We start from the raw sequence: 27702 nt of genomic DNA, 5'->3' as shown, positions 1-27702 counted from the left end.
ATATGAATACTCAAATCAAAGAAGAACTGCTCACGTGACTCTATTATGGTGATTGTGTACAAAGAATATTTTCATTGTCGATTTTAATCTGGATATTTGGAAAGTTTAGCTATTTTGTGAACAGAATTCACAATGTTAGTCCACATTGATAAATTTAGGACTAGTTTTGGGTGTGTGTTTTGAACATCAGCCTGTCAGTTTTTCAGTCTGCAGTAAAGTGCAGTTTCAAGTTTACTTTTTACAGGAACAGGTAGGTGGATTCAAATAAAAACTCGTTGAAATGTTTGCAGTCAGCACTTCAACTATTTTGATCCGAACCAAATTCCAACTTCAAGCTGCAGCCAACTAGAGCCAAAAATTTGTTTTCGTTTTGAAGTTGCATTCACTAAACAATTATTCAAATGATATGTCAATGTGCACATTGGAGATCTTCTTCAAATATTTGTGAGCCTGTTTTTAAATTGCTCGAAGACACGTATTAATTGATGTGAAAGAAACCTGAATGAACATTCCTGCCTGCCAAGAATGAATGAATGAATGAATTTATTTTCTTTTCACTGCTGACTAGGGTTCACATTAACCACAGCAGCAATCGGAAAACCAAGCACTACACAAGTCACCATGAGTGGTGAGTATTATTCATCCATTTATCAGAGCATGGAAAAGTATCTTTGCAAAACCTCTATTAAAAGTTAATAAATTTCCTCTGCTGTTTAGCACATGCACCAACTGCAGTGACAGGTACAACGTTTTCTCCTGCAACCATGCGCACTGGTAAGTAAAGCTGCATTCACCTTAATACATGTAGTCAATGGAGTGCAATGTCAGAATTTGAAAAGATCGATTGTGTTCTGTGCTGTATAGGGCCAGTTCCTAGCTCAGAGACACCTAGGACTAGTAGCCGCGTGACTCGGATTGAAGGTGAGTTATCAGTTTCTCTTCATTTTGAGCTACTAGATGTGGCAATGAGGGTTTGTGTAATGAACAGAAGCTGGTGAAGATAGAAGCAAGCATCTGTGTTGGTGTATCTATGTGTGTGGAATTGTATCCTGTATGAGCTTGGGAGAAGTTTCCCATTTCTTTTTTTTGAGCATCTTATTTGTTGTCAGTGAATGAAGTCTCACATCTTGTACAAGTAGGAACAGGTTTGATGTGTGGGATTATTCACCATTTTTGATTCTTCGCTTGAGGGGCTTGTTGCATCTTGACTATCACTCTTAACTCACTGTTGCCATTCGGTTCAAACTGACAATGTGCTTTTTGTCGGCGATGATAAATTTCTGCCCATTTCTACTTTGGTTGAATGATTTGGCAATGCTGTTTCATGTACAAATAAATTCTGCAAGTGTTATCTTGCTACATTTCTGTTTAATATATTCATATGTAGTACATGAGTTTCTCTGACATAGTCTTTTTTGCTGCTACAGAGCCAGTCTGCCATGGCGAATGGTCTCCTTGGTTTAATCAAAATACTCCGACAATTTCCGAACCAAAAGACTTGGAACTTTTGTTTCTTATAAAGGATGAGTTGTGCCCTCACCCTGAGGATGTTGGAGTCGTTCAGTGTCAATACGTTGATTATCCCGAGAAGCCACTGAGTGAATCAGCAGACAATGTGATTTGTGAAAATGATCTGGGACTGGTGTGTAAAGTTTCTGAAGGATCTTCACGGATGTTTTGTGATGACTACAAAATTCGCGTTTGCTGCAAGTCACATGTGTTGACAATGCCAACAACAATCAGTGAAACATCCACTTCTGGTAAGAATGATGTGTATATAAATGAGAAGTTTTTTTTGATTATGTCGTCCAATTAACAATGTTGTTACGTTACGTTTCTCACAAACGATGGGTGATGAATATTAGTTGACAGACGTAGAAGAGAGAGTGGAAGTAATTGTCTTTTTCCAAATGGCGGGCAGTGGCTGGTGTGATAGCACAAGGGTCAGGGCATTAGCCCAACAAGCCATGATATAATGTGAAAGTACACAATTGCATGGTTTTGATTGTGTTTGGTGCAGTATAGTGCCAGATCCAAGCACAGAGATACCCATCAATAGCAGCCCTGTGACTCAGTTTAAATGTGGATAAGTGTTGTCTCACCCCACACCTTGTTTATGCACATGTGGTTGCTCTCAAAAGATAAATTGAGTAGTGAGCCAGATTTGCAGCAAAAGTTGTCAAATCATGACTGCGAGTATCGCAATGGATATGAAAATTCAAATCAAAGAAGAACTGTTCACGCGATTCTATTATGGTGATTGTGTACAAAGAATTTATTCATTGTAGATTTTAAACTGGATATTTGGAAAGATTAGGTATTTTGTGAACAGAATTCACAATGTTAGTCCACATTGATAAATTTAGGACTAGTTTTGGGTGTGTGTTTTGAACATCAGCCGTTCAGTTTTTCAGTCTGCAGTAAACTGCAGATTCAAGTTTAGTTTTTACAGGAACAGGTAGGCGGATTCAAATAGAAACTTGTTCAAGTATTTGCTCTCAACTTTTCAACTATTTTGATCGAAACCAAAATCCAACTTCCAGCTGCGGCCGACTAGAGCCAAAAATTTCTCTTCATGTTGAAGTTGCATTCACTAGACAAATAATTCAAGTGATATGTCAATGTGCACATTGAAGATATTTATTAGTCATTTGTGAGCCTGTTTTGAAATTGTTCAAAGACACATATTAATTGATTTGAAAGAAGCCTGGATGAACATTCCTGCCTGTCAAGAATGGATGAATTAATTTATTTTTTCAATGCTAACTAGAGTTAACATTAACCACAGCAGCAACAGGAAAACCAGGAACCTCACAAGTCACTGTCAGTGGTGAGTATTAATCATCCATTTACCAGAGCATGGCAAACTATCTTTGCAACACCTACTTTGAAACTGAATACTTTTCTTCTGCTATTTAGCACGTGCACCAACAACAGTGTCAGGTACACCGGTTTCTCCTACAACCGTACCGACTGGTAAGTAAAGCTCGATTCAACTGAATGCATGTAGTCAGTGGAATGCAATGTCAGAATTCCAGAGGATTGATTGTGTTTTTCTGCTGTACAGGGCCAAGTCCACACACACAGTCGGCCATGACAAGTGGCCGTGTGACTGGGACTGAAGGTGAGTAACTATTTCTCTTCATCAAGATCTATTTAGTATGTAAATCCTCAGATCAAAGGAGAGCTGCTCACGTGGGCCATCCTGAATGAAAAGATTCTATTATGGTATTTATGAATCAAAAATTTATTCTTTTTGGATATTACATTTGAAAAATGGAAAGTTTAGATATTTTGTGAGCCGAATCCATAATATTATTCCACATTGTGAAATTTATGATTGGTGTTGGTTGAGCGTCTTAAATGTCAACCTTTCATTTTTAATCACTTCTGCAGTTAGCTGTGAAGTAAAGTTTGTTTTTGATCGAAACAGGTTGGTAGGTTTTTAAAAACAACTCTGTGACATGTTTGCCTTCAAGATTCCAATTATTTTTATTCCCACTCACCATCCAACATGAACCTGCAAGGAATTAGAGCCAAAAATTCCTCTTCAAGTTGACATTTCATTCACTCCACAATTATTGAAGTGATATTTTAATGTGCATATTGAAGACCTTCTTCAAATGTTTGTGAGCCCATTTTGAAGTTGCTTGAAGACACATATTAATTGATGTGAAACATACCAGAATGAACATTCCTGCTGGCTGAGAACGAATGAATTAATGTATTTTCTTTTCAATGCTACCTAGGGTTAACATTAACCACAGCAGCAACAGGAAAACCAAGCACTTCACAAGTCACTGTCAGTGGTGAGTATTAATCATCCATTTACCAGAGCATGGAAAACTATCATTGCAAAACCTACTTTGAAACTGAATACTTTCCTTCTGCTGTTCAGCACGTGCACCAACAACAGTGTCAGGTACACCGGTTTCTCCTACAACCGTCCAGACTGGTAAGTAAAGCTCGATTCACCTGAATGCATGTAGTCAGTGGAATGCAATGTGAGAATTCCCGAAGATTGATTGTGTTTTTCTGCTGTACAGGGCCAAGTCCACACACACAGTCGGCCATGACAAGTGGCCGTGTGACTGGGATTGAAGGTGAGTAACTATTTCTCTTCATCAAAAGCTATTTGGTATGTAAATACCCAGATCAAAGGAGAGCTGCTCACATGGGCCATCCTGAATGAAACGATTGTATTCTGGTGTTTTGAATCAAAAATTTATTCATTTTTGACATTACATTTGAAAAATGGAAAGTTTCGATATTTTGTGATCAGAATCCATAATATTACTCCACATTGAGAAATTTGTGATTGGTGTTGGTTCAGTGTCTTGAATGTCAACCTTTCATTTTTAATCACTTCTGCAGTTAGCTACAAAGTAAAGTTTGTTTTTGATAGAAACAGGTTTGTGGGTTTTTAATAGAATCTCTGTGAAACGTTTGCTTTCAAGCTTTCAATTTTTTAATCTAACTCACCATCCAACATGAACCTGCAAGGAAGTAGAGCCAAAAATTTCGCTTCAAGTTGACATTGCATTGACTCCACAACTATTCACGTGATACTTGAACATGCATGTTGAAGACTTTCTTCAAATGCTTGTGAGCCTGTTTTGAAATTGTTCAAAGACACCTATTAAGTGATTTGAAAGAAGCCTGGATGAACATCCCTGCCTGCCAAGAATGAATGAATGAATTTATTTTTTCAATGCTAACTAGGGTTAACATTAACCACAGCAGCAACAGGAAAACCAGGCACCTCACAAGTCACTGTCAGTGGTAAGTATTATTCATCTATTGACCAGAGCATGGAAAACTATCTTTGCAAAGCCTGCTTTGAAACTGAGTACTTTTCTTCCGCTGTTTAGCACGTGCACCGACTACAGTGACAGGTACACCGGTTTCTCCTACAACTGTCCAGACTGGTAAGTAAAGCTCGATTCACCTGAATGCATGTAGTCAGTGGAATGCTATGTGAGAATTCCCGAGGATTGATTGTGTTTTCTGCTGTACAGGGTCAAGTCCACACACACAGTCGCCCATGACAAGTGGCCGTGTGACTGGGATTGAAGGTGAGTTATTGATTTCAATTCAACAAGAGCTATTTGGTATGTAAATCCTCAGATCAAAGGAGAGCTTCTCAAGTGGGCCATCCTGAAAGAAAAGATTCTGTTGTGGTGTTTGTGAATCAAAAGTTCATTCATTTTTGATATTACATTTGAAAAATGGAAAGTTTCGATATTTTGTGAGCAGAATCCGCAATATTATTGCACATTGTGAAATTTATGATTGGTATTGGTCAGTGTCTTGAATGTCAACCTTTCATTTTTAATCACTTCTGCAGTTAGCTGGAAAGGAAATTTTGTTTTTGACAGAAACAGGTTTGTGGGTTTTCAAAAACAACTCTGTGACATGTTCACTTTCAAGATTTCAATTTTTAAAAAATTCCAACTCACCATCCAACATGAACCTGCAAGGAATTAGAGCCAAAAATTTGTCTTCAAGGTGGCATTTCATTCACTCCACAATTATTCAAGTGATACTTTAATGTGAATATTGAAGACCTTCTTCAAATATTTGTGAGCCCATTTTGAAGTCTTGAAGACGCATATTACTTGGTGTGAAACATACCAGAATGAACATTCCTGCTGGCTGAGAACGAATGAATTAATGTATTTTCTTTTCAATGCTACCTAGGGTTAACATTAACCACAGCAGCAACAGGAAAACCAAGGACTTCACAAGTCACTGTCAGTGGTAAGTATTATTCATCCTTTTACCAGAGCATGGAAAACTATCATTGCAAAACCTCCTTTAAAACTGAATACTTTTCTTCTGCTGTTTAGCACGTGCACCAACAACAGTGTCAGGTACACCGGTTTCTCCTACAACCGCACCGACTGGTAAGTAAAGCTCGATTCACCTCAATGTATGTAGTCAGTGGAATGCAATGTGAGAATTCCAGAGGATTGATTGTGTTTTCCACATGTACAGGGCCAAGTCCACACACACTGTCGCCCATGACAAGTGGCCGTGTGACTGGGATTGAAGGTGAATTATTGATTTCTCTTCATCAAGAGATGTTTGGTATAGTAACGAGGGCTTGTGTAATGAACAGTTACTGGTGAAGAGAGAAGCAGTCCTTTGTGTTGATCCATCCATGTGTGTGGAATTGTGCAAGTTTTGAGCTTTGGAGAACGTGCCCATTTCTGTTTGTGAGCATCTTATTTGTTGACAGTGCCTGTTTCTTTCTACATTTCCTGATGGGAAAGGAGTGAAATGACAGAATGTCATTCTCCACGACATTCACTGCTCTCTATGGAATAAACTGTGCACACAGAATATTGGCTTTGCTTTGCCTGACGTGTTGTCCATTCAGCAGTCGTTTTGACGTGTCGGGTGTTTCACCATTTTTGATTCTTTCCTTGAGGGGTCTGTTTCACCTTGTGCGTCAGGGCTTAACATGTTTTCCTTTACATAATTCACTCTGTCATTCTGATGAATGTTACAGTTTGCATTTTGTCTGAACACGGTTTGATTATTCAAGATAGATAGAGTCGATAGCCAGAGACTATTTCCCAGGGCAGAAATGGCTAGCACGAGGGGTCATAGTTTTAAGCTGGTTGGTGGAAAGTATAGAGGGGATGTCAGAGGCAGGTTCTTTACGCAGAGAGTTGTGAGAGCATGGAATGCGTTGCCAGCAGCAGTTGTGGAAGCAAGGTCATTGGGGTCATTTAAGAGACTGCTGGACATGCATATGGTCACAGAAATTTGAGGGTGCATCCATGAGGATCAATGGTCGGCACAACATTGTGGGCTGAAGGGCCTGTTCTGTGCTGTACTGTTCTATGTTCTCTATGTTCTATGTTCTAAGTGATACTTCAATGTGCATATTGAAGACATTCTGCAAATGTTTGTGAGCTGCATAGAAGCTGCTTGAAGACTCATGATTTGATGTGAAACATACCAGAATGAACATTCCAGCCTGCTGAGAATTTATGGAGTATTTTATTTTCTTATCAATGCAAACTAGGTTTAACATTATCAACAACAACAAGAAAATCAAGCACTACACAAGTCACCATCAGTGGTGAGTATTATTCATCCATTTATCACAGCATGGAAAAGTATCTTTGCAAAACCTCCAATAAAAGTTAATAATTTTCCTCTGCTGTTAGCACATGCACCAACTGCAGTGACAGGTACAACGTTTTCTCCTGCAACCATCCGCACTGGTAAGTAAAGCTGCATTCATCTTAATGCATGTAGTCAATGGAGTGCAATGTCAGAATTTGAAAAGATCGATTGTGTTCTGTGCTGTATATGGGCAGTTCCTAGCTCAGAGACACCCATGAGTAGTAGCCACATTAGATGTGGCAACAAGGGTCTGTGTAATGAACAGATGCTGGTGAAGAGTGAAGCAAGCGTTTGTGTTGGTGCATCCATGTGTGTGGAATTGTATCATGTATGAGCTAGTGCAAAATTCCCCATTTCTTTTTGTGAGCATCTTATTTGTTGACAGTGCATGATTTGTCCTGTGTTTACTGACAGGGTAGGAGTGAAATGATAGAATGTCAGAGAAATACGAATGCTTGATGCTATCCTTCGAGACATTCAGTGTGCTTCCACGGAATAAACTGTGCACAGAGAATATTGCTTCACTTTGCCTCACGTCTTGTCCAAATAGCAACAGTTTTGATTTGTGGAATTTTTCACCATTTTTGATTCTTCGCTTGGGGCCATGTTGCACACTGTCCATCATCATTTGCTGTGTTTTCTTTTACATAATTCTCTCTGGTCTTTTGGTGTTAACTTACAATCTGCTTTTTGTCTGCGATGATAAACGTTCTGCCTATTTCTGCTTTGATTGACTGATTTGACAATGGCTCTTTGAAGTACAAATAAATTCTGCAAATGGTTATCTTGCTACACTTATGTTTAATATTTTCATCTGTACTACATGAGTTTCTCAGACATAGTCATTTTCACTGTTACAGAGCCAGTCTGCCATGGCGAATGGTCTCCTTGGTTTAATCAAAATACTCCGACAGTTTCCGAACCAAAAGACTTGGAACTTTTGTTTCTTATAAAGGATAAGTTGTGTCCTCACCCTGAGGATGTTGGAGTCGTTCAGTGTCAATACGTTGATTATCCTGAGAAGCCACTGAGTGAATCAGCAGACAATGTGATTTGTGAAAATGACCTGGGACTGGTGTGTAAAGTTTCTGAAGGATCTTCACGGATGTTTTGTGATGACTACAAAATTCGCGTTTGCTGCAAGTCACATGTATTAACAAAGCCAACAACAATCAGTGAAACATCCACTTCTGGTAGGAGTGCTGTGTATATATATGAGAAGATTTTTTTGATTAACTTGTCTAATTGATGATGTTGTCGTGTTACTTGTCCCACAAACAATGAGTGATCAACATTAGTTGATAGATGTAGAAGAGAGAGTGGAAGTAATTGTCTTTTTCCAAATGGCATGCAGTGGCTGGTGTGATAGCACAAGGGTCAGCGCATTAGCCCAACAAGTCATGATATAATGTGAAAGGACATAATTGCATGGCTTTGATTGTGTTTGGTGCAGTATAGTGCCAGATCCAAGTGCAGAGATACCCATAAATAGCAGCTCTGTGACTGAGTTTAAAGGTGGATAAATGTTGTCTCACCCCATACCTTGACTTGTTCAATATGTGGGGAATATTGAAGACCTTCTTCAAGTGTTTGTGAGCCCATTTTGAAGTCTTGAAGACACATCTTAGTTGATGTGAAACATACCAGAATGATCATTGCTGCCTGCCAAGTATGAATGAATTAATTGATTTTCTTTTCAACGTAACCTAGGGTTAACATTAACCACAGCAGCAACAGGAAAGCCAAGCACTTCACAAGTCACTGTCAGTGGTGAGTATTATTCATCCATTTACCAGAGCATGGAAAACTATCTTTGCAAAACCTACTTTAAAACTGAATACTTTTCTTCTGCTATTTAGCACGTGCACCAACAACAGTGTCAGGTACACCGGTTTCTCCTACAACCGTCCAGACTGGTAAGTAAAGCTCGATTCACCTGAATGTATGTAGTCAGTGGAATGCAATGTGAGAATTCCAGAGGATTGATTGTGTTTTCCACATGTACAGGGCCAAGTCCACACACACTGTCGCCCATGACAAGTGGCCGTGTGACTGGGACTGAAGGTGAGTTATTGATTTCTCTTCATCAAGAGATGTTTGGTATAGTAACGAGGGCTTGTGTAATGAACAGTTACTGGTGAAGAGAGAAGCAGTCCTTTGTGTTGATCCACCCATGTGTGTGGAATTGTGCAAGTTTTGAGATTTGGAGAACGTGCCCATTTCTGTTTGTGAGCATCTTATTTGTTGACAGTGCCTGTTTCTTCGTGCGCTTCCTGATGGGAAAGCAATCGAATGACAGAATGTCATCCTCCAAGCCTTTCACTGGTCTCCATGGAATAAACTGTGCACGTAAAACTTCGGCTTTACTTTACCTGGCGTGTTGCCCTTTCAACAATTGTTTTGACGTGTCAGGTGATTCACCATTCTTGATTCTTTTCTTGAGGGGTTTGTTTCACCTTGTGCATCAGGGCTTAACATGTTTTCCTTTACATAATTCACTCTGTGATTCTGTTGAATGTTAGTCTTCATTTTGTCTGAACATGTTTCGATTATTCCAGTGATACTTTAACGTGCATATTGAAGATCTTCTGCAAATGTTTGTGAGCCCATTTCGAAGTTGCTTGAAGACACTTATGACTTGATGCGAAACATATGAGAATAAACATTCCAGCCTACTGAGAATTAATGGTTTATTTTATTTTCTTGTCATTGCTAACTAGTCATGATGTAATGTGAACGTACATAATTGCATGGTTATGATCGTGTTCAGTGCAGGATAGCGCCTGGTCCAAGCACAGAGATACCCATAAATAGCAGCCCTGTGACTCAGTTTAAATGTGGATCAGTGTTGTCTCACCCCACACCTTATTTATGCACATGTGGTTGCTCTCAAAAGATAAATTGAGTAGTGAGCCAGATTTGCAGCAAAAGTTGTCAAATCATGCCTGCGAGTCTCGCAATGGATATGAATACTCAAATCAAAGAAGAACTGCTCACGTGACTCTATTATGGTGATTGTGTACAAAGAATATTTTCATTGTCGATTTTAATCTGGATATTTGGAAAGTTTAGCTATTTTGTGAACAGAATTCGCAATGTTAGTCCACATTGATAAATTTAGGACTAGTTTTGGGTGTGTGTTTTGAACATCAGCCTGTCAGTTTTTCAGTCTGCAGTAAAGTGCAGTTTCAAGTTTACTTTTTACAGGAACAGGTAGGTGGATTCAAATAAAAACTCGTTGAAATGTTTGCAGTCAGCACTTCAACTATTTTGATCCGAACCAAATTCCAACTTCAAGCTGCAGCCAACTAGAGCCAAAAATTTGTTTTCGTTTTGAAGTTGCATTCACTAAACAATTATTCAAATGATATGTCAATGTGCACATTGGAGATCTTCTTCAAATATTTGTGAGCCTGTTTTTAAATTGCTCGAAGACACGTATTAATTGATGTGAAAGAAACCTGAATGAACATTCCTGCCTGCCAAGAATGAATGAATGAATGAATTTATTTTCTTTTCACTGCTGACTAGGGTTCACATTAACCACAGCAGCAATCGGAAAACCAAGCACTACACAAGTCACCATGAGTGGTGAGTATTATTCATCCATTTATCAGAGCATGGAAAAGTATCTTTGCAAAACCTCTATTAAAAGTTAATAAATTTCCTCTGCTGTTTAGCACATGCACCAACTGCAGTGACAGGTACAACGTTTTCTCTTGCAACCATGCGCACTGGTAAGTAAAGCTGCATTCACCTTAATACATGTAGTCAATGGAGTGCAATGTCAGAATTTGAAAAGATCGATTGTGTTCTGTGCTGTATAGGGCCAGTTCCTAGCTCAGAGACACCTAGGACTAGTAGCCGCGTGACTCGGATTGAAGGTGAGTTATCAGTTTCTCTTCATTTTGAGCTACTAGATGTGGCAATGAGGGTTTGTGTAATGAACAGAAGCTGGTGAAGATAGAAGCAAGCATCTGTGTTGGTGTATCTATGTGTGTGGAATTGTATCCTGTATGAGCTTGGGAGAAGTTTCCCATTTCTTTTTTTTGAGCATCTTATTTGTTGTCAGTGAATGAAGTCTCACATCTTGTACAAGTAGGAACAGGTTTGATGTGTGGGATTATTCACCATTTTTGATTCTTCGCTTGAGGGGCTTGTTGCATCTTGACTATCACTCTTAACTCACTGTTGCCATTCGGTTCAAACTGACAATGTGCTTTTTGTCGGCGATGATAAATTTCTGCCCATTTCTACTTTGGTTGAATGATTTGGCAATGCTGTTTCATGTACAAATAAATTCTGCAAGTGTTATCTTGCTACATTTCTGTTTAATATATTCATATGTAGTACATGAGTTTCTCTGACATAGTCTTTTTTGCTGCTACAGAGCCAGTCTGCCATGGCGAATGGTCTCCTTGGTTTAATCAAAATACTCCGACAATTTCCGAACCAAAAGACTTGGAACTTTTGTTTCTTATAAAGGATGAGTTGTGCCCTCACCCTGAGGATGTTGGAGTCGTTCAGTGTCAATACGTTGATTATCCCGAGAAGCCACTGAGTGAATCAGCAGACAATGTGATTTGTGAAAATGATCTGGGACTGGTGTGTAAAGTTTCTGAAGGATCTTCACGGATGTTTTGTGATGACTACAAAATTCGCGTTTGCTGCAAGTCACATGTGTTGACAATGCCAACAACAATCAGTGAAACATCCACTTCTGGTAAGAATGATGTGTATATAAATGAGAAGTTTTTTTTGATTATGTCGTCCAATTAACAATGTTGTTACGTTACGTTTCTCACAAACGATGGGTGATGAATATTAGTTGACAGACGTAGAAGAGAGAGTGGAAGTAATTGTCTTTTTCCAAATGGCGGGCAGTGGCTGGTGTGATAGCACAAGGGTCAGGGCATTAGCCCAACAAGCCATGATATAATGTGAAAGTACACAATTGCATGGTTTTGATTGTGTTTGGTACAGTACAGTGCCAGATCCAAGCACAGAGATACCCATCAATAGCAGCCCTGTGACTCAGTTTAAATGTGGATAAGTGTTGTCTGACCCCACACCTTGTTTATGCACATGTGGTTGCTCTCAAAAGATAAATTGAGTAGTGAGCCAGATTTGCAGCAAAAGTTGTCAAATCATGACTGCGAGTATCGCAATGGATATGAAAATTCAAATCAAAGGAGAACTGTTCACGCGATTCTATTATGGTGATTGTGTACAAAGAATTTATTCATTGTAGATTTTAAACTGGATATTTGGAAAGATTAGGTATTTTGTGAACAGAATTCACAATGTTAGTCCACATTGATAAATTTAGGACTAGTTTTGGGTGTGTGTTTTGAACATCAGCCTTTCAGTTTTTCAGTCTGCAGTAAACTGCAGATTCAAGTTTAGTTTTTACAGGAACAGGTAGGCGGATTCAAATAGAAACTTGTTCAAGTATTTGCTCTCAACTTTTCAACTATTTTGATCGAAACCAAAATCCAACTTCCAGCTGCGGCCGACTAGAGCCAAAAATTTCTCTTCATGTTGAAGTTGCATTCACTAGACAAATAATTCAAGTGATATGTCAATGTGCACATTGAAGATATTTATTAGTCATTTGTGAGCCTGTTTTGAAATTGTTCAAAGACACATATTAATTGATTTGAAAGAAGCCTGGATGAACATTCCTGCCTGTCAAGAATGGATGAATTAATTTATTTTTTCAATGCTAACTAGAGTTAACATTAACCACAGCAGCAACAGGAAAACCAGGAACCTCACAAGTCACTGTCAGTGGTGAGTATTAATCATCCATTTACCAGAGCATGGAAAACTATCTTTGCAAAACCTACTTTGAAACTGAATACTTTTCTTCTGCTATTTAGCACGTGCACCAACAACAGTGTCAGGTACACCGGTTTCTCCTACAACCGTACCGACTGGTAAGTAAAGCTCGATTCACCTGAATGCATGTAGTCAGTGGAATGCAATGTCAGAATTCCAGAGGATTGATTGTGTTTTTCTGCTGTACAGGGCCAAGTCCACACACACAGTCGGCCATGACAAGTGGCCGTGTGACTGGGACTGAAGGTGAGTAACTATTTCTCTTCATCAAGATCTATTTAGTATGTAAATCCTCAGATCAAAGGAGAGCTGCTCACGTGGGCCATCCTAAATGAAAAGATTCTATTATGGTATTTATGAATCAAAAATTTATTCTTTTTGGATATTACATTTGAAAAATGGAAAGTTTAGATATTTTGTGAGCCGAATCCATAATATTATTCCACATTGTGAAATTTATGATTGGTGTTGGTTGAGCGTCTTAAATGTCAACCTTTCATTTTTAATCACTTCTGCAGTTAGCTGTGAAGTAAAGTTTGTTTTTGATCGAAACAGGTTGGTAGGTTTTTAAAAACAACTCTGTGACATGTTTGCCTTCAAGATTCCAATTATTTTTATTCCCACTCACCATCCAACATGAACCTGCAAGGAATTAGAGCCAAAAATTCCTCTTCAAGTTGACATTTCATTCACTCCACAATTATTGAAGTGATATTTTAATGTGCATATTGAAGACCTTCTTCAAATGTTTGTGAGCCCATTTTGAAGTTGCTTGAAGACACATATTAATTGATGTGAAACATACCAGAATGAACATTCCTGCTTGCTGAGAATGAATGAATTAATATATTTTCTTTTCAATGCTACCTAGGGTTAACATTAACCACAGCAGCAACAGGAAAACCAAGCACTTCACAAGTCACTGTCAGTGGTGAGTATTATTCATCCTTTTACCAGAGCATGGAAAACTATCTTTGCAAAACCTACTTTGAAACTGAATACTTTCCTTCTGCTGTTCAGCACGTGCACCAACAACAGTGTCAGGTACACCGGTTTCTCCTACAACCGTCCAGACTGGTAAGTAAAGCTCGATTCACCTGAATGCATGTAGTCAGTGGAATGCAATGTGAGAATTCCCGAAGATTGATTGTGTTTTTCTGCTGTACAGAGCCAAGTCCACACACACAGTTGCCCATGACAAGTGGCCGTGTGACTGGGACTGAAGGTGAGTAACTATTTCTCTTCATCAAAAGCTATTTGGTATGTAAATACCCAGATCAAAGGAGAGCTGCTCACATGGGCCATCCTGAATGAAACGATTGTATTCTGGTGTTTTGAATCAAAAATTTATTCATTTTTGACATTACATTTGAAAAATGGAAAGTTTCGATTTTTTGTGATCAGAATCCATAATATTACTCCACATTGAGAAATTTGTGATTGGTGTTGGTTCAGTGTCTTGAATGTCAACCTTTCATTTTTAATCACTTCTGCAGTTAGCTACAAAGTAAAGTTTGTTTTTGATAGAAACAGGTTTGTGGGTTTTTAATAGAATCTCTGTGAAACGTTTGCTTTCAAGCTTTCAATTTTTTAATCTAACTCACCATCCAACATGAACCTGCAAGGAAATAGAGCCAAAAATTTCGCTTCAAGTTGACATTGCATTGACTCCACAACTATTCACGTGATACTTGAACGTGCATGTTGAAGACTTTCTTCAAATGCTTGTGAGCCTGTTTTGAAATTGTTCAAAGACACCTATTAAGTGACTTGAAAGAAAGCTGGATGAACATCCCTGCCTGCCAAGAATGAATGAATGAATTTATTTTTTCAATGCTAACTAGGGTTAACATTAACCACAGCAGCAACAGGAAAACCAGGCACCTCACAAGTCACTGTCAGTGGTAAGTATTATTCATCTATTGACCAGAGCATGGAAAACTATCTTTGCAAAGCCTGCTTTGAAACTGAGTACTTTTCTTCCGCTGTTTAGCACGTGCACCGACTACAGTGACAGGTACACCGGTTTCTTCTACAACTGTCCAGACTGGTAAGTAAAGCTCGATTCACCTGAATGCATGTAGTCAGTGGAATGCTATGTGAGAATTCCCGAGGATTGATTGTGTTTTCTGCTGTACAGGGCCAAGTCCACACACACAGTCGCCCATGACAAGTGGCCGTGTGACTGGGATTGAAGGTGAGTTATTGATTTCTCTTCATCAAGACCTATTTGGTATGTAAATCCTCAGATCAAAGGAGAGCTTCTCAAGTGGGCCATCCTGAAAGAAAAGATTCTGTTGTGGTGTTTGTGAATCAAAAGTTCATTCATTTTTGATATTACATTTGAAAAATGGAAAGTTTCGATATTTTGTGAGCAGAATCCGCAATATTATTGCACATTGTGAAATTTATGATTGGTATTGGTCAGTGTCTTGAATGTCAACCTTTCATTTTTAATCACTTCTGCAGTTAGCTGGAAAGGAAATTTTGTTTTTGACAGAAACAGGTTTGTGGGTTTTCAAAAACAACTCTGTGACATGTTCACTTTCAAGATTTCAATTTTTAAAAAATTCCAACTCACCATCCAACATGAACCTGCAAGGAATTAGAGCCAAAAATTTGTCTTCAAGGTGGCATTTCATTCACTCCACAATTATTCAAGTGATACTTTAATGTGAATATTGAAGACCTTCTTCAAATATTTGTGAGCCCATTTTGAAGTCTTGAAGACACATATTACTTGGTGTGAAACATACCAGAATGAACATTCCTGCTGGCCGAGAACGAATGAATTAATGTATTTTCTTTTCAATGCTACCTAGGGTTAACATTAACCACAGCAGCAACAGGAACACCAAGGACTTCACAAGTCACTGTCAGTGGTAAGTATTATTCATCCTTTTACCAGAGCATGGAAAACTATCATTGCAAAACCTCCTTTAAAACTGAATACTTTTCTTCTGCTGTTCAGCACGTGCACCAACAACAGTGACAGGTACACCGGTTTCTCCTACAACCGCACCGACTGGTAAGTAAAGCTCGATTCACCTCAATGTATGTAGTCAGTGGAATGCAATGTGAGAATTCCAGAGGATTGATTGTGTTTTTCTGCTGTACAGGGTCAAGTCCACACACACAGTCGCCCATGACAAGTGGCCGTGTGACTGGGATTGAAGGTGAATTATTGATTTCTCTTCATCAAGAGATGTTTGGTATAGTAACGAGGGCTTGTGTAATGAACAGTTACTGGTGAAGAGAGAAGCAGTCCTTTGTGTTGATCCATCCATGTGTGTGGAATTGTGCAAGTTTTGAGCTTTGGAGAACTTACCCATTTCTGTTTGTGAGCATCTTATTTGTTGACAGTGCCTGTTTCTTTCTACATTTCCTGATGGGAAAGGAGTGAAATGACAGAATGTCATTCTCCACGACATTCACTGCTCTCTATGGAATAAACTGTGCACACAGAATATTGGCTTTGCTTTGCCTGACGTGTTGTCCATTCAGCAGTCGTTTTGACGTGTCGGGTGTTTCACCATTTTTGATTCTTTCCTTGAGGGGTCTGTTTCACCTTGTGCGTCAGGGCTTAACATGTTTTCCTTTACATAATTCACTCTGTCATTCTGATGAATGTTACAGTTTGCATTTTGTCTGAACACGGTTTGATTATTCAAGTGATACTTCAATGTGCATATTGAAGACATTCTGCAAATGTTTGTGAGCTGCATAGAAGCTGCTTGAAGACTCATGATTTGATGTGAAACATACCAGAATGAACATTCCAGCCTGCTGAGAATTTATGGAGTATTTTATTTTCTTATCAATGCAAACTAGGTTTAACATTATCAACAACAACAAGAAAATCAAGCACTACACAAGTCACCATCAGTGGTGAGTATTATTCATCCATTTATCACAGCATGGAAATGTATCTTTGCAAAACCTCCAATAAAAGTTAATAATTTTCCTCTGCTGTTAGCACATGCACCAACTGCAGTGACAGGTACAACGTTTTCTCCTGCAACCATCCGCACTGGTAAGTAAAGCTGCATTCATCTTAATGCATGTAGTCAATGGAGTGCAATGTCAGAATTTGAAAAGATCGATTGTGTTCTGTGCTGTATATGGGCAGTTCCTAGCTCAGAGACACCCATGAGTAGTAGCCACATTAGATGTGGCAACAAGGGTCTGTGTAATGAACAGATGCTGGTGAAGAGTGAAGCAAGCGTTTGTGTTGGTGCATCCATGTGTGTGGAATTGTATCATGTATGAGCTAGTGCAAAATTCCCCATTTCTTTTTGTGAGCATCTTATTTGTTGACAGTGCATGATTTGTCCTGTGTTTACTGACAGGGTAGGAGTGAAATGATAGAATGTCAGAGAAATACGAATGCTTGATGCTATCCTTCGAGACATTCAGTGTGCTTCCACGGAATAAACTGTGCACAGAGAATATTGCTTCACTTTGCCTCACGTCTTGTCCAAATAGCGACAGTTTTGATTTGTGGAATTTTTCACCATTTTTGATTCTTCGCTTGGGGCCATGTTGCACACTGTCCATCATCATTTGCTGTGTTTTCTTTTACATAATTCTCTCTGGTCTTTTGGTGTTAACTTACAATCTGCTTTTTGTCTGCGATGATAAACGTTCTGCCTATTTCTGCTTTGATTGACTGATTTGACAATGGCTCTTTGAAGTACAAATAAATTCTGCAAATGGTTATCTTGCTACACTTATGTTTAATATTTTCATCTGTACTACATGAGTTTCTCAGACATAGTCATTTTCACTGTTACAGAGCCAGTCTGCCATGGCGAATGGTCTCCTTGGTTTAATCAAAATACTCCGACAGTTTCCGAACCAAAAGACTTGGAACTTTTGTTTCTTATAAAGGATAAGTTGTGTCCTCACCCTGAGGATGTTGGAGTCGTTCAGTGTCAATACGTTGATTATCCTGAGAAGCCACTGAGTGAATCAGAAGACAATGTGATTTGTGAAAATGACCTGGGACTGGTGTGTAAAGTTTCTGAAGGATCTTCACGGATGTTTTGTGATGACTACAAAATTCGCGTTTGCTGCAAGTCACATGTGTTGACAATGCCAACAACAATCAGTGAAACATCCACTTCTGGTAAGAATGATGTGTATATAAATGAGAAGTTTTTTTTGATTATGTCGTCCAATTAACAATGTTGTTACGTTACGTTTCTCACAAACGATGGGTGATGAATATTAGTTGACAGACGTAGAAGAGAGAGTGGAAGTAATTGTCTTTTTCCAAATGGCGGGCAGTGGCTGGTGTGATAGCACAAGGGTCAGGGCATTAGCCCAACAAGCCATGATATAATGTGAAAGTACACAATTGCATGGTTTTGATTGTGTTTGGTGCAGTACAGTGCCAGATCCAAGCACAGAGATACCCATCAATAGCAGCCCTGTGACTCAGTTTAAATGTGGATAAGTGTTGTCTGACCCCACACCTTGTTTATGCACATGTGGTTGCTCTCAAAAGATAAATTGAGTAGTGAGCCAGATTTGCAGCAAAAGTTGTCAAATCATGACTGCGAGTATCGCAATGGATATGAAAATTCAAATCAAAGGAGAACTGTTCACGCGATTCTATTATGGTGATTGTGTACAAAGAATTTATTCATTGTAGATTTTAAACTGGATATTTGGAAAGATTAGGTATTTTGTGAACAGAATTCACAATGTTAGTCCACATTGATAAATTTAGGACTAGTTTTGGGTGTGTGTTTTGAACATCAGCCTTTCAGTTTTTCAGTCTGCAGTAAACTGCAGATTCAAGTTTAGTTTTTACAGGAACAGGTAGGCGGATTCAAATAGAAACTTGTTCAAGTATTTGCTCTCAACTTTTCAACTATTTTGATCGAAACCAAAATCCAACTTCCAGCTGCGGCCGACTAGAGCCAAAAATTTCTCTTCATGTTGAAGTTGCATTCACTGGACAAATAATTCAAGTGATATGTCAATGTGCACATTGAAGATATTTATTAGTCATTTGTGAGCCTTTTTTGAAATTGTTCAAAGACACATATTAAGTGATTTGAAAGAAGCCTGGATGAACATTCCTGCCTGTCAAGAATGGATGAATTAATTTATTTTTTCAATGCTAACTAGAGTTAACATTAACCACAGCAGCAACAGGAAAACCAGGAACCTCACAAGTCACTGTCAGTGGTGAGTATTAATCATCCATTTACCAGAGCATGGAAAACTATCTTTGCAAAACCTACTTTGAAACTGAATACTTTTCTTCTGCTATTTAGCACGTGCACCAACAACAGTGTCAGGTACACCGGTTTCTCCTACAACCGTACCGACTGGTAAGTAAAGCTCGATTCACCTGAATGCATGTAGTCAGTGGAATGCAATGTCAGAATTCCCAAGGATTGATTGTGTTTTTCTGCTGTACAGGGCCAAGTCCACACACACAGTCGGCCATGACAAGTGGCCGTGTGACTGGGACTGAAGGTGAGTAACTATTTCTCTTCATCAAGATCTATTTAGTATGTAAATCCTCAGATCAAAGGAGAGCTGCTCACGTGGGCCATCCTGAATGAAAAGATTCTATTATGGTATTTATGAATCAAAAATTTATTCTTTTTGGATATTACATTTGAAAAATGGAAAGTTTAGATATTTTGTGAGCCGAATCCATAATATTATTCCACATTGTGAAATTTATGATTGGTGTTGGTTGAGCGTCTTAAATGTCAACCTTTCATTTTTAATCACTTCTGCAGTTAGCTGTGAAGTAAAGTTTGTTTTTGATAGAAACAGGTTAGTAGGTTTTTAAAAACAACTCTGTGACATGTTTGCCTTCAAGATTCCAATTATTTTTATTCCCACTCACCATCCAACATGAACCTGCAAGGAATTAGAGCCAAAAATTCCTCTTCAAGTTGACATTTCATTCACTCCACAATTATTGAAGTGATATTTTAATGTGCATATTGAAGACCTTCTTCAAATGTTTGTGAGCCCATTTTGAAGTTGCTTGAAGACACATATTAATTGATGTGAAACATACCAGAATGAACATTCCTGCTTGCTGAGAACGAATGAATTAATGTATTTTCTTTTCAATGCTACCTAGGGTTAACATTAGCCACAGCAGCAACAGGAAAACCAGGCACCTCACAAGTCACTGTCAGTGGTGAGTATTAATCATCCATTTACCAGAGCATGGAAAACTATCTTTGCAAAACCTACTTTGAAACTGAATACTTTTCTTCTGCTATTTAGCACGTGCACCAACAACAGTGTCAGGTACACCGGTTTCTCCTACAACCGTACCGACTGGTAAGTAAAGCTCGATTCACCTGAATGCATGTAGTCAGTGGAATGCAATGTCAGAATTCCCGAGGATTGATTGTGTTTTTCTGCTGTACAGGGCCAAGTCCACACACACAGTCGGCCATGACAAGTGGCCGTGTGACTGGGACTGAAGGTGAGTAACTATTTCTCTTCATCAAGATCTATTTAGTATGTAAATCCTCAGATCAAAGGAGAGCTGCTCACGTGGGCCATCCTGAATGAAAAGATTCTATTATGGTATTTATGAATCAAAAATTTATTCTTTTTGGATATTACATTTGAAAAATGGAAAGTTTAGATATTTTGTGAGCCGAATCCATAATATTATTCCACATTGTGAAATTTATGATTGGTGTTGGTTGAGCGTCTTAAATGTCAACCTTTCATTTTTAATCACTTCTGCAGTTAGCTGTGAAGTAAAGTTTGTTTTTGATAGAAACAGGTTAGTAGGTTTTTAAAAACAACTCTGTGACATGTTTGCCTTCAAGATTCCAATTATTTTTATTCCCACTCACCATCCAACATGAACCTGCAAGGAATTAGAGCCAAAAATTCCTCTTCAAGTTGACATTTCATTCACTCCACAATTATTGAAGTGATATTTTAATGTGCATATTGAAGACCTTCTTCAAATGTTTGTGAGCCCATTTTGAAGTTGCTTGAAGACACATATTAATTGATGTGAAACATACCAGAATGAACATTCCTGCTTGCTGAGAACGAATGAATTAATGTATTTTCTTTTCAATGCTACCTAGGGTTAACATTAACCACAGCAGCAACAGGAAAACCAAGCACTTCACAAGTCACTGTCAGTGGTGAGTATTCTCCATCTGCTTATCAGAGCATAGAAAACTACTTTTGCAAAACCTATTTTTAAAACTCAGTACTTTTCTTCTGCTGTTTAGCACGTGCACCAACAACAGTGTCAGGTACACCGGTTTCTCCTACAACCGTCCAGACTGGTAAGTAAAGCTCGATTCACCTGAATGCATGTAGTCAGTGGAATGCAATGTCAGAATTCCAGAGGATTGATTGTGTTTTCCCCATGTACAGGGTCAAGTCCACACACACAGTCGCCCATGACAAGTGGACATGTGACTGGGATTGAAGGTGAGTTATTGATTTCTCTTCATCAAGAGCTATTTGGTATAGAAACAAGGGCTTGTGTAATGAACAGTTACTGGTGAAGAGTGAAGCAGTCCTTTGAGTTGATCCATCTATGTGTGCGGAATTGTACAAGTTTCGAGCTTTGGAGAACGTGCCCATTTCTGTTTGTGAGCATCTTATTTGTTGACAGTGCCTGTTTCTTTGTGCGATTCCTGATGGGAAAGGCATGAAATGACAGAATGTCATCCTCCTAGACAGTCACTGGTCTCTATGGAATAAACAGTGCACACAGAACATCAGCTTTACTTTGCCTGACGTGTTGTCCTTTCAGCAATCGTTTTGACGTATCGGGTGTTTCACCATTTTTGATTCTTTCCTTGAGGGGTCTGTTTCACCTTGTGCGTCAGGGCTTAACATGTTTTCCTTTACATAATTCACTCTGTCATTCTGATGAATGTTACAGTTTGCATTTTGTCTGAACACGGTTTGATTATTCAAGTGATACTTCAACGTGCATATTGAAGACCGACTGCAAATGTTTGGGAGCATATTTTGAAGTTGCTTGAAACACATGATTTGATGTGAAACATGCCAGAATGAACATTCCAGCCTGCTATGATTTGACGGATTATTTTATTTTCTTGTCATTTCTAACTAGGATTAACATTATCAACAACAACAGGAAAATCCAGCACGACTCAAGTCGCTGTCAGTGGTGAGTATTATTCATCCTTTTATCTGAGCGTGGAAAAGTATCTTTGCAAATCCTCCATTAAAAGTTAATAAATTTCCTCTGCTGTTTAGCACATGCACCAACTGCAGTGACAGGTACAACGTTTTCTCCTGCAACCATGCGCACTGGTAAGTAAAGCTGCATTCACCTTAATGCATGTAGTCAATGGAGTGCAATGTCAGAATTTGAAAAGATCGATTGTGTTCTGTGCTGTATAGGGCCAGTTCCTAGCTCAGAGACACCCATGACTAGTGGCCTTGTGACTTGGATTGAAGGTGAGTTGTCAATTTCTCTTCATTATGAGCTATTAGATGTGGCACCGAGGGTTTGTGTAATGAACAGATGCTGGTGAAGAGAGAAGCAAGCATATAAGAGCATAAGACATAGGAGTGGAAGTAAGGCCATTTGGCCCATTGAGTCCACTCCACCATTTAATCATGACTGATGGGCATTTCCACTCGACTTCCCTGCACTCTCCACATAGCCGTTGCTTCCTTGCGAGATCAAGAATTTATTGATCTCTGCCGTGAAAATATTTAACGTCCCAGCCTCCACTGCACTCCGCGGCAATGAATTCCACGGACCCACCACTCGCTGACTGACGAAATGTGTCCTCATTTACATTTTAAATTTACCCCGTCTAATTCTCAGGCTGGGATCATGTGTCCTGTCTCCCCACCTAATGGAAACCATTTCCCAGCGTCCACCCTTTCTAAGCCATACATTATCTCCCCTCAACCTTCTAAACTCTAATGAATACAATCCCAGGATTGTCAGCTGTTCATCGTACTTTGATCCTAGCATTCCAGGGATCATCCATGTGAGTGTCCGCTGGACATGCTCAGTGCCAGTATGTCCTTCCTGAGGTGTCGAGCCCAAAATTGGACACAGTATTCTATATGGGGCCTAACTAGAGCTTTAAAAAGTCACAGAAGCACATCACTGCTTTTATATTCCAACCATCTTGAGATAAACTGCAACATTACATTCGCTTTCTTAATCAAAGACTCTCCCTGCAAGTTAACGTTTAGAGAATCCTGGACTAACACTCCCAGATCCCTTTGTACTTCGACTTTATGAATTTTCTCACTATTTAGAAATTACCATGCCCGCATTCTTTCTTCCAAAGTGCAAGACCTTGCATTTGCTCACATTGAATTTCATTAGCCATTTCCTGGACCACTCTCCTAAACTGTCTAAATCTTTCTGCAGCTTCCCCACCTCCTCAGGACTACCTGCCTGTCCACCTATCTTGGTATCATCGGCCAACTTTGCCAGAATACCCCAGTCGCTTCATCCAGATCATTAATATCTCAAGTGAACTGTTGCGGCCCCAGCACTGAACCCTGCAGGACACCACTCGCCACTGGTTGCCATTCCAAAAAAGAGCCTTTTATCCCAACTCTCTGCCTTCTGTCAGACAGCCAATCCTCAATCCTAGCCAGGTGTTCACCTTGTACGCCATGGGCCCTTACTGTATTCAGCAGCCTCCCGTGAGGCACCTTATCAAAGGCCTGTTGGAAGTGTTGGTGCATCCTTGTATGTGGAATTGTATAAGTTTAAGCTTGGGCGAAATTCCACATTTCGTTTTGTGAGCATCTTGTTTGTTGACGGTGCATGTTTCATCCTGTGTTTACTGATTGGAAAGGAGTGAAATGGTAGAATGACAGAGAACTGCAAATGCGTAATGTCATTCTTCGAGACATTCACTGTGGTGCATGGAATAAACTGTGCACACAGAATATAGGCGTTACTTTGCCTCACGTGTTGTCCTTTCAACAATCATTTTGATGTGTAGGGTGCTTCACCATTTTTGATTCATTCCTTGAGGGGTCTGTTTCACCTTGTGCATCAGCGTTTAACATGTTTTCCTTTACATAGTTCACTCTGTCATTCTGTTGAATGTTACAGTCTGTATTTTGTCTGAACATGGTTCGATTATTCATTGGATTATTTTATTCTCTTGACAATGTTAACTAGGGTTAACATCATCAACAACAACAGGAAAATCCAGCACGACACAAGTCACCGTCAGTGGTGAGTATTATTCATCCATTTATCAGAGCATGGAAAAGTATCTTTGCAAAACCTCCAATAAAAGTTAATAATTTTCCTCTGCTATTTAGCACATGCACCGACTGCAGTGACAGGTACAACGTTTTCTCCTGCAACCATGCGCACTGGTAAGTAAAGCTGCATTCACCTTAATGCATGTAGTCAATGGAGTGCAATGTCAGAATTTGAAAAGATTGATTGTGTTCTGTGCTGTGTAGGGCCAGTTCCTAGCTCAGAGACACCCATGACCAGTAGCCGTGTGACTTGGATTGAAGGTGAGTTGTCAATTTTTCTTAATTATGAGCTATTAGATGTGGCACCGAGGGCTTGTGTAATGAACAGATGTTGGTGAAGAGAGAAGCAAGCATATGAGAGCATTAGACATAGGAGTGGGAGTAAGGCCATTCAGCCCATCGAGTCCCCCCCCACCACTTAATCGTGGCTGATGGGCATTTCAACTCCACTTCCCTGCACTCTCCCCGTAGCCCCTACTTCTTGCGCGATCACGAATTTATCAGTCTCCGCCTTGAAGACATTTAACGTGCCAGCCTCCATCGTGCTCTATCGCAATGTATTTCACAGACCCACCACTCTCTGGCTGACCAAATGTCACTTCATTTCCGTTTTAGATTTACCCCCTCTGATTCTCAGGCTGTGCCCATGGGTCCTAGTCTCCCCGCCTAATGGAAACCATTTCCCAGCGACCACCTAAGCCATACATTATCTTGTAAGTTTCTATTAGATCTCCCCTCAACCTTCTAAACTCTTATGCATACAATCCCAGGATCCTCAGCCGTTCATTGTACTTTAAACCCAGCATTCCAGGGATCATCTGTGTGAATCTCCGCTGGACCCGCTCCAGCGCAAATATGTCCTTCCTGAGGTGTGGGGCCCAAAATTGGACACAATATTCTAAATGGGGCCTAACTAGAGCTTTATAAAGTCACAGAAGCACATCACTGCTTTTATATTCCAACCCTCTTGAGATAAACGACAACATTACATTTGCCTTCTTAATCACAGACTCTACCTGCAAGTTATCCTTTCAAGAATCCTGGACCAACACTCCCAGATCCCTTTGTACTTTGGCTTTATAAATTTTCTCACTGTTTAGAAATTAGTCCATGCCTGTATTCTTTTTTCCAAAGTGCAAGACCTTGCATTTGCTCACGTTGAATTTCTTCAGCCATTTACTGGACCATTCTCCTAAACTGTCTAAATCTTTCTGCAGCCTCCCCACCTCCTCAGTACTACCTGCCTGTCCATCTATCTTTGTATCATCAGCAGACTTTGCCAGAATGTCCTCAGTCCCTTCATCCAGATCATTAATATTTAAAGTGAACAGCTGCAGCCCCAACACTGAACCGTGTGGACACCACTTGTCACTGGTTGCCATTCCAAAAAAGAGCCTTTTACCCCAACTCTCTGCCTTCTGTCAGACACCCAACCCTCAACCCAAGCCAGTAACTCACCTTGAACCCCAATGGCCCTCACTGAGCTCAGCAGCCTCCCATGAGGCACCTCATCAAAGGCCGTTTGGAAGTGTTGGTGCATCCATGTATGTGGAATTGTATGAGTATGAGCTTGGGGGAAATTCCCCATTTCGTTTTGTGAGCATCTTATTTATTGACGGTGCATGTTTCATCCTGTCTTTACTGATTGGAAAGGAGTGAAATGATAGAATGACTGCGAGAACTGCGGATGCTTGATGTCATTCTTTGAGCCATTCACTTTGGTCCAGGGTATAAACTGTGCACACGGAACATTGGCTTTACTTTGCCTCACGTGTTGTCCTTTCAGCAATCATTTTGATGTGTAGGGTGTTTCACCATTTTTGATTCATTCCCTGAGGGGTCTGTTTCACCTTGTGCATCAGTGTTTAACATGTTTTCCTTTACATAATTCACTCTGTCATTCTGTTGAATGTTACGATCTGCATTTTGTCTGAACATGGTACGATTATTCAAGTGATACTTCAACGCGCATGTTGAGACTTACTTCAAATGTTTGTGAGCACACTTAAAAGCTGCTTGAAGTAACAAATGACTTGATATGAAACATACCAGAATGATCATTCCAGCCTGCTGAGAATTAATGGATTATTTTATTTTCTTGTCAATGCTAACTAGGTTTAACATTATCAACAACAACAGGAAAATCCAGCACGACACAAGTCACCGTCAGTGGTGAGTATTATTCATCCATTTATCAGAGCATGGAAAAGTATCTTTGCAAAACCTCCATTAAAAGTTAATAATTTTCTTCTGCTGTTTAGCACATGCACCAACTGCGGTGACAGGTACAACGTTTTCTCCTGCAACCATGCGAACTGGTAAGTAAAGCTGCATTCACCTTAATGCATGTAGTCAATGGAGTGCAATGTCAGAATTTGAAAAGATTGATTGTGTTCTGTGCTGTATAGGGCCAGTTCCTAGCTCAGAGACACCCATGAGTAGTAGCCGTGTGACTTGGATTGAAGGTGAGTTGTCAATTTTTCTTAATTATGAGCTATTAGATGTGGCAACGAGGATTTGTGTAATGAACAGATGCTGGTGAAGAGAGAAGCAAGCATATAAGAGCATAAGACATAGGAGTTGAAGGAAGGCTATTCGGCCCTTCAAACCACTCCACCATTTAATCATGACTGATGGGCATTTCCACTCCACTTCCCTGCACTCTCCCCATAGCCGTTACTTCCTTGCGAGATCAAGAATTTATTGATCTCTGCCTTGAAGACGTTTAATGTCGCAACCGCCACTGCACTCCGTGGCAATGAATTACACAGGCCCACCACTCTCTGACTGACGAAGTGTCTCCTCATTTACATTTTAAATTTACCCCCTCTAATTCACAGGATGAGACCATGGGTCCTAGTCTCCCCGCCTAACGGAAACAACTTCCCAGCGTCCACCCTTTCGAAACCATACATTATCTCCCCTCAAACTTCCAAATTCTAATGAATACAATCCCACGATATTCAGTCGTTCATCGTACATTCCAGGGATCATCCAAGTGAGTGTCCGCATGGACATGCTCCAGGGCCAGTATGCCCTTCCTGAGGTGTGGGGCCCAAAATTGGACACAGTATTCTATATGGGGCCTAACTAGAGCTTTATAAAGTCACAGAAGCACATCACTGCTTTTATATTCCAAACCTCTTGAGATAAACGACAACGTTACATTTGTTTTCTTCATCACGGACTCTACCTGCAAGTTAACCTTTAGACAATCCTGGACTAACACTCCCAGATCCCTTTGTACTTTGGCTTTATGAATTTTCTCACTGTTTAGAAATTAGTCCATGCCTGTATTCTTTTTTCCAACGTGCAAGACCTCGCATTTGCTCACATTGAATTTCATCAGCCATTTCCTGGACCATTCTCCTAAACTGTCTAAATCTTTCTGCAGCCTCCCCACCTCCTCAGTACTACCTGCCTGTCCACCAATCTTCGTATCATTAGCCAACTTTTCTAGCATGCCCCCCA

At 39.7% G+C, this 27702-nt stretch overlaps 1 protein-coding gene and 1 long non-coding RNA gene across 2 annotated transcripts in view; both read left to right on the top strand.

Moving 5' to 3' along the window:
* The first annotated feature begins 5848 nt into the window (after positions 1–5848).
* Positions 5849–8133, top strand: LOC132210961 (uncharacterized). The gene is made up of 4 exons (XR_009447227.1): positions 5849–5906; positions 7037–7093; positions 7182–7238; positions 8001–8133. It is a non-coding gene; the product is annotated as an uncharacterized LOC132210961 (long non-coding RNA).
* A 2734-nt stretch (positions 8134–10867) lies between these two features.
* The window catches only part of LOC125463162 (mucin-2-like), a 40988-nt gene continuing 24153 nt past the window's right edge, over positions 10868–27702 (top strand). The window contains exons 1-34 of the mRNA XM_059654780.1: positions 10868–10877; positions 10968–11024; positions 11531–11863; positions 13023–13079; positions 13171–13227; positions 13853–13912; positions 14002–14058; positions 14150–14206; positions 14826–14885; positions 14975–15031; positions 15122–15178; positions 15804–15863; positions 15953–16009; positions 16813–16869; positions 16958–17014; positions 17777–18109; positions 19120–19179; positions 19269–19325; positions 19417–19473; positions 20099–20158; positions 20248–20304; positions 20396–20452; positions 21078–21137; positions 21228–21284; positions 21376–21432; positions 22088–22144; positions 22234–22290; positions 22381–22437; positions 24143–24199; positions 24289–24345; positions 24436–24492; positions 26347–26403; positions 26493–26549; positions 26640–26696. Coding sequence (XP_059510763.1) covers positions 10868–10877; positions 10968–11024; positions 11531–11863; positions 13023–13079; positions 13171–13227; positions 13853–13912; positions 14002–14058; positions 14150–14206; positions 14826–14885; positions 14975–15031; positions 15122–15178; positions 15804–15863; positions 15953–16009; positions 16813–16869; positions 16958–17014; positions 17777–18109; positions 19120–19179; positions 19269–19325; positions 19417–19473; positions 20099–20158; positions 20248–20304; positions 20396–20452; positions 21078–21137; positions 21228–21284; positions 21376–21432; positions 22088–22144; positions 22234–22290; positions 22381–22437; positions 24143–24199; positions 24289–24345; positions 24436–24492; positions 26347–26403; positions 26493–26549; positions 26640–26696 — 2461 coding nt within the window. The remainder of the gene's footprint in view (positions 10878–10967; positions 11025–11530; positions 11864–13022; positions 13080–13170; positions 13228–13852; positions 13913–14001; positions 14059–14149; positions 14207–14825; positions 14886–14974; positions 15032–15121; positions 15179–15803; positions 15864–15952; positions 16010–16812; positions 16870–16957; positions 17015–17776; positions 18110–19119; positions 19180–19268; positions 19326–19416; positions 19474–20098; positions 20159–20247; positions 20305–20395; positions 20453–21077; positions 21138–21227; positions 21285–21375; positions 21433–22087; positions 22145–22233; positions 22291–22380; positions 22438–24142; positions 24200–24288; positions 24346–24435; positions 24493–26346; positions 26404–26492; positions 26550–26639; positions 26697–27702) is intronic.

The sequence above is a fragment of the Stegostoma tigrinum genome, chromosome 25, assembly GCF_030684315.1.
Source record: "Stegostoma tigrinum isolate sSteTig4 chromosome 25, sSteTig4.hap1, whole genome shotgun sequence".
NCBI classification, from domain to species: Eukaryota; Metazoa; Chordata; class Chondrichthyes; order Orectolobiformes; family Stegostomatidae; genus Stegostoma; species Stegostoma tigrinum.
Note: the sequence above shows the minus strand (reverse complement) of the source record. Positions and strands in the feature narration are given on the sequence as shown.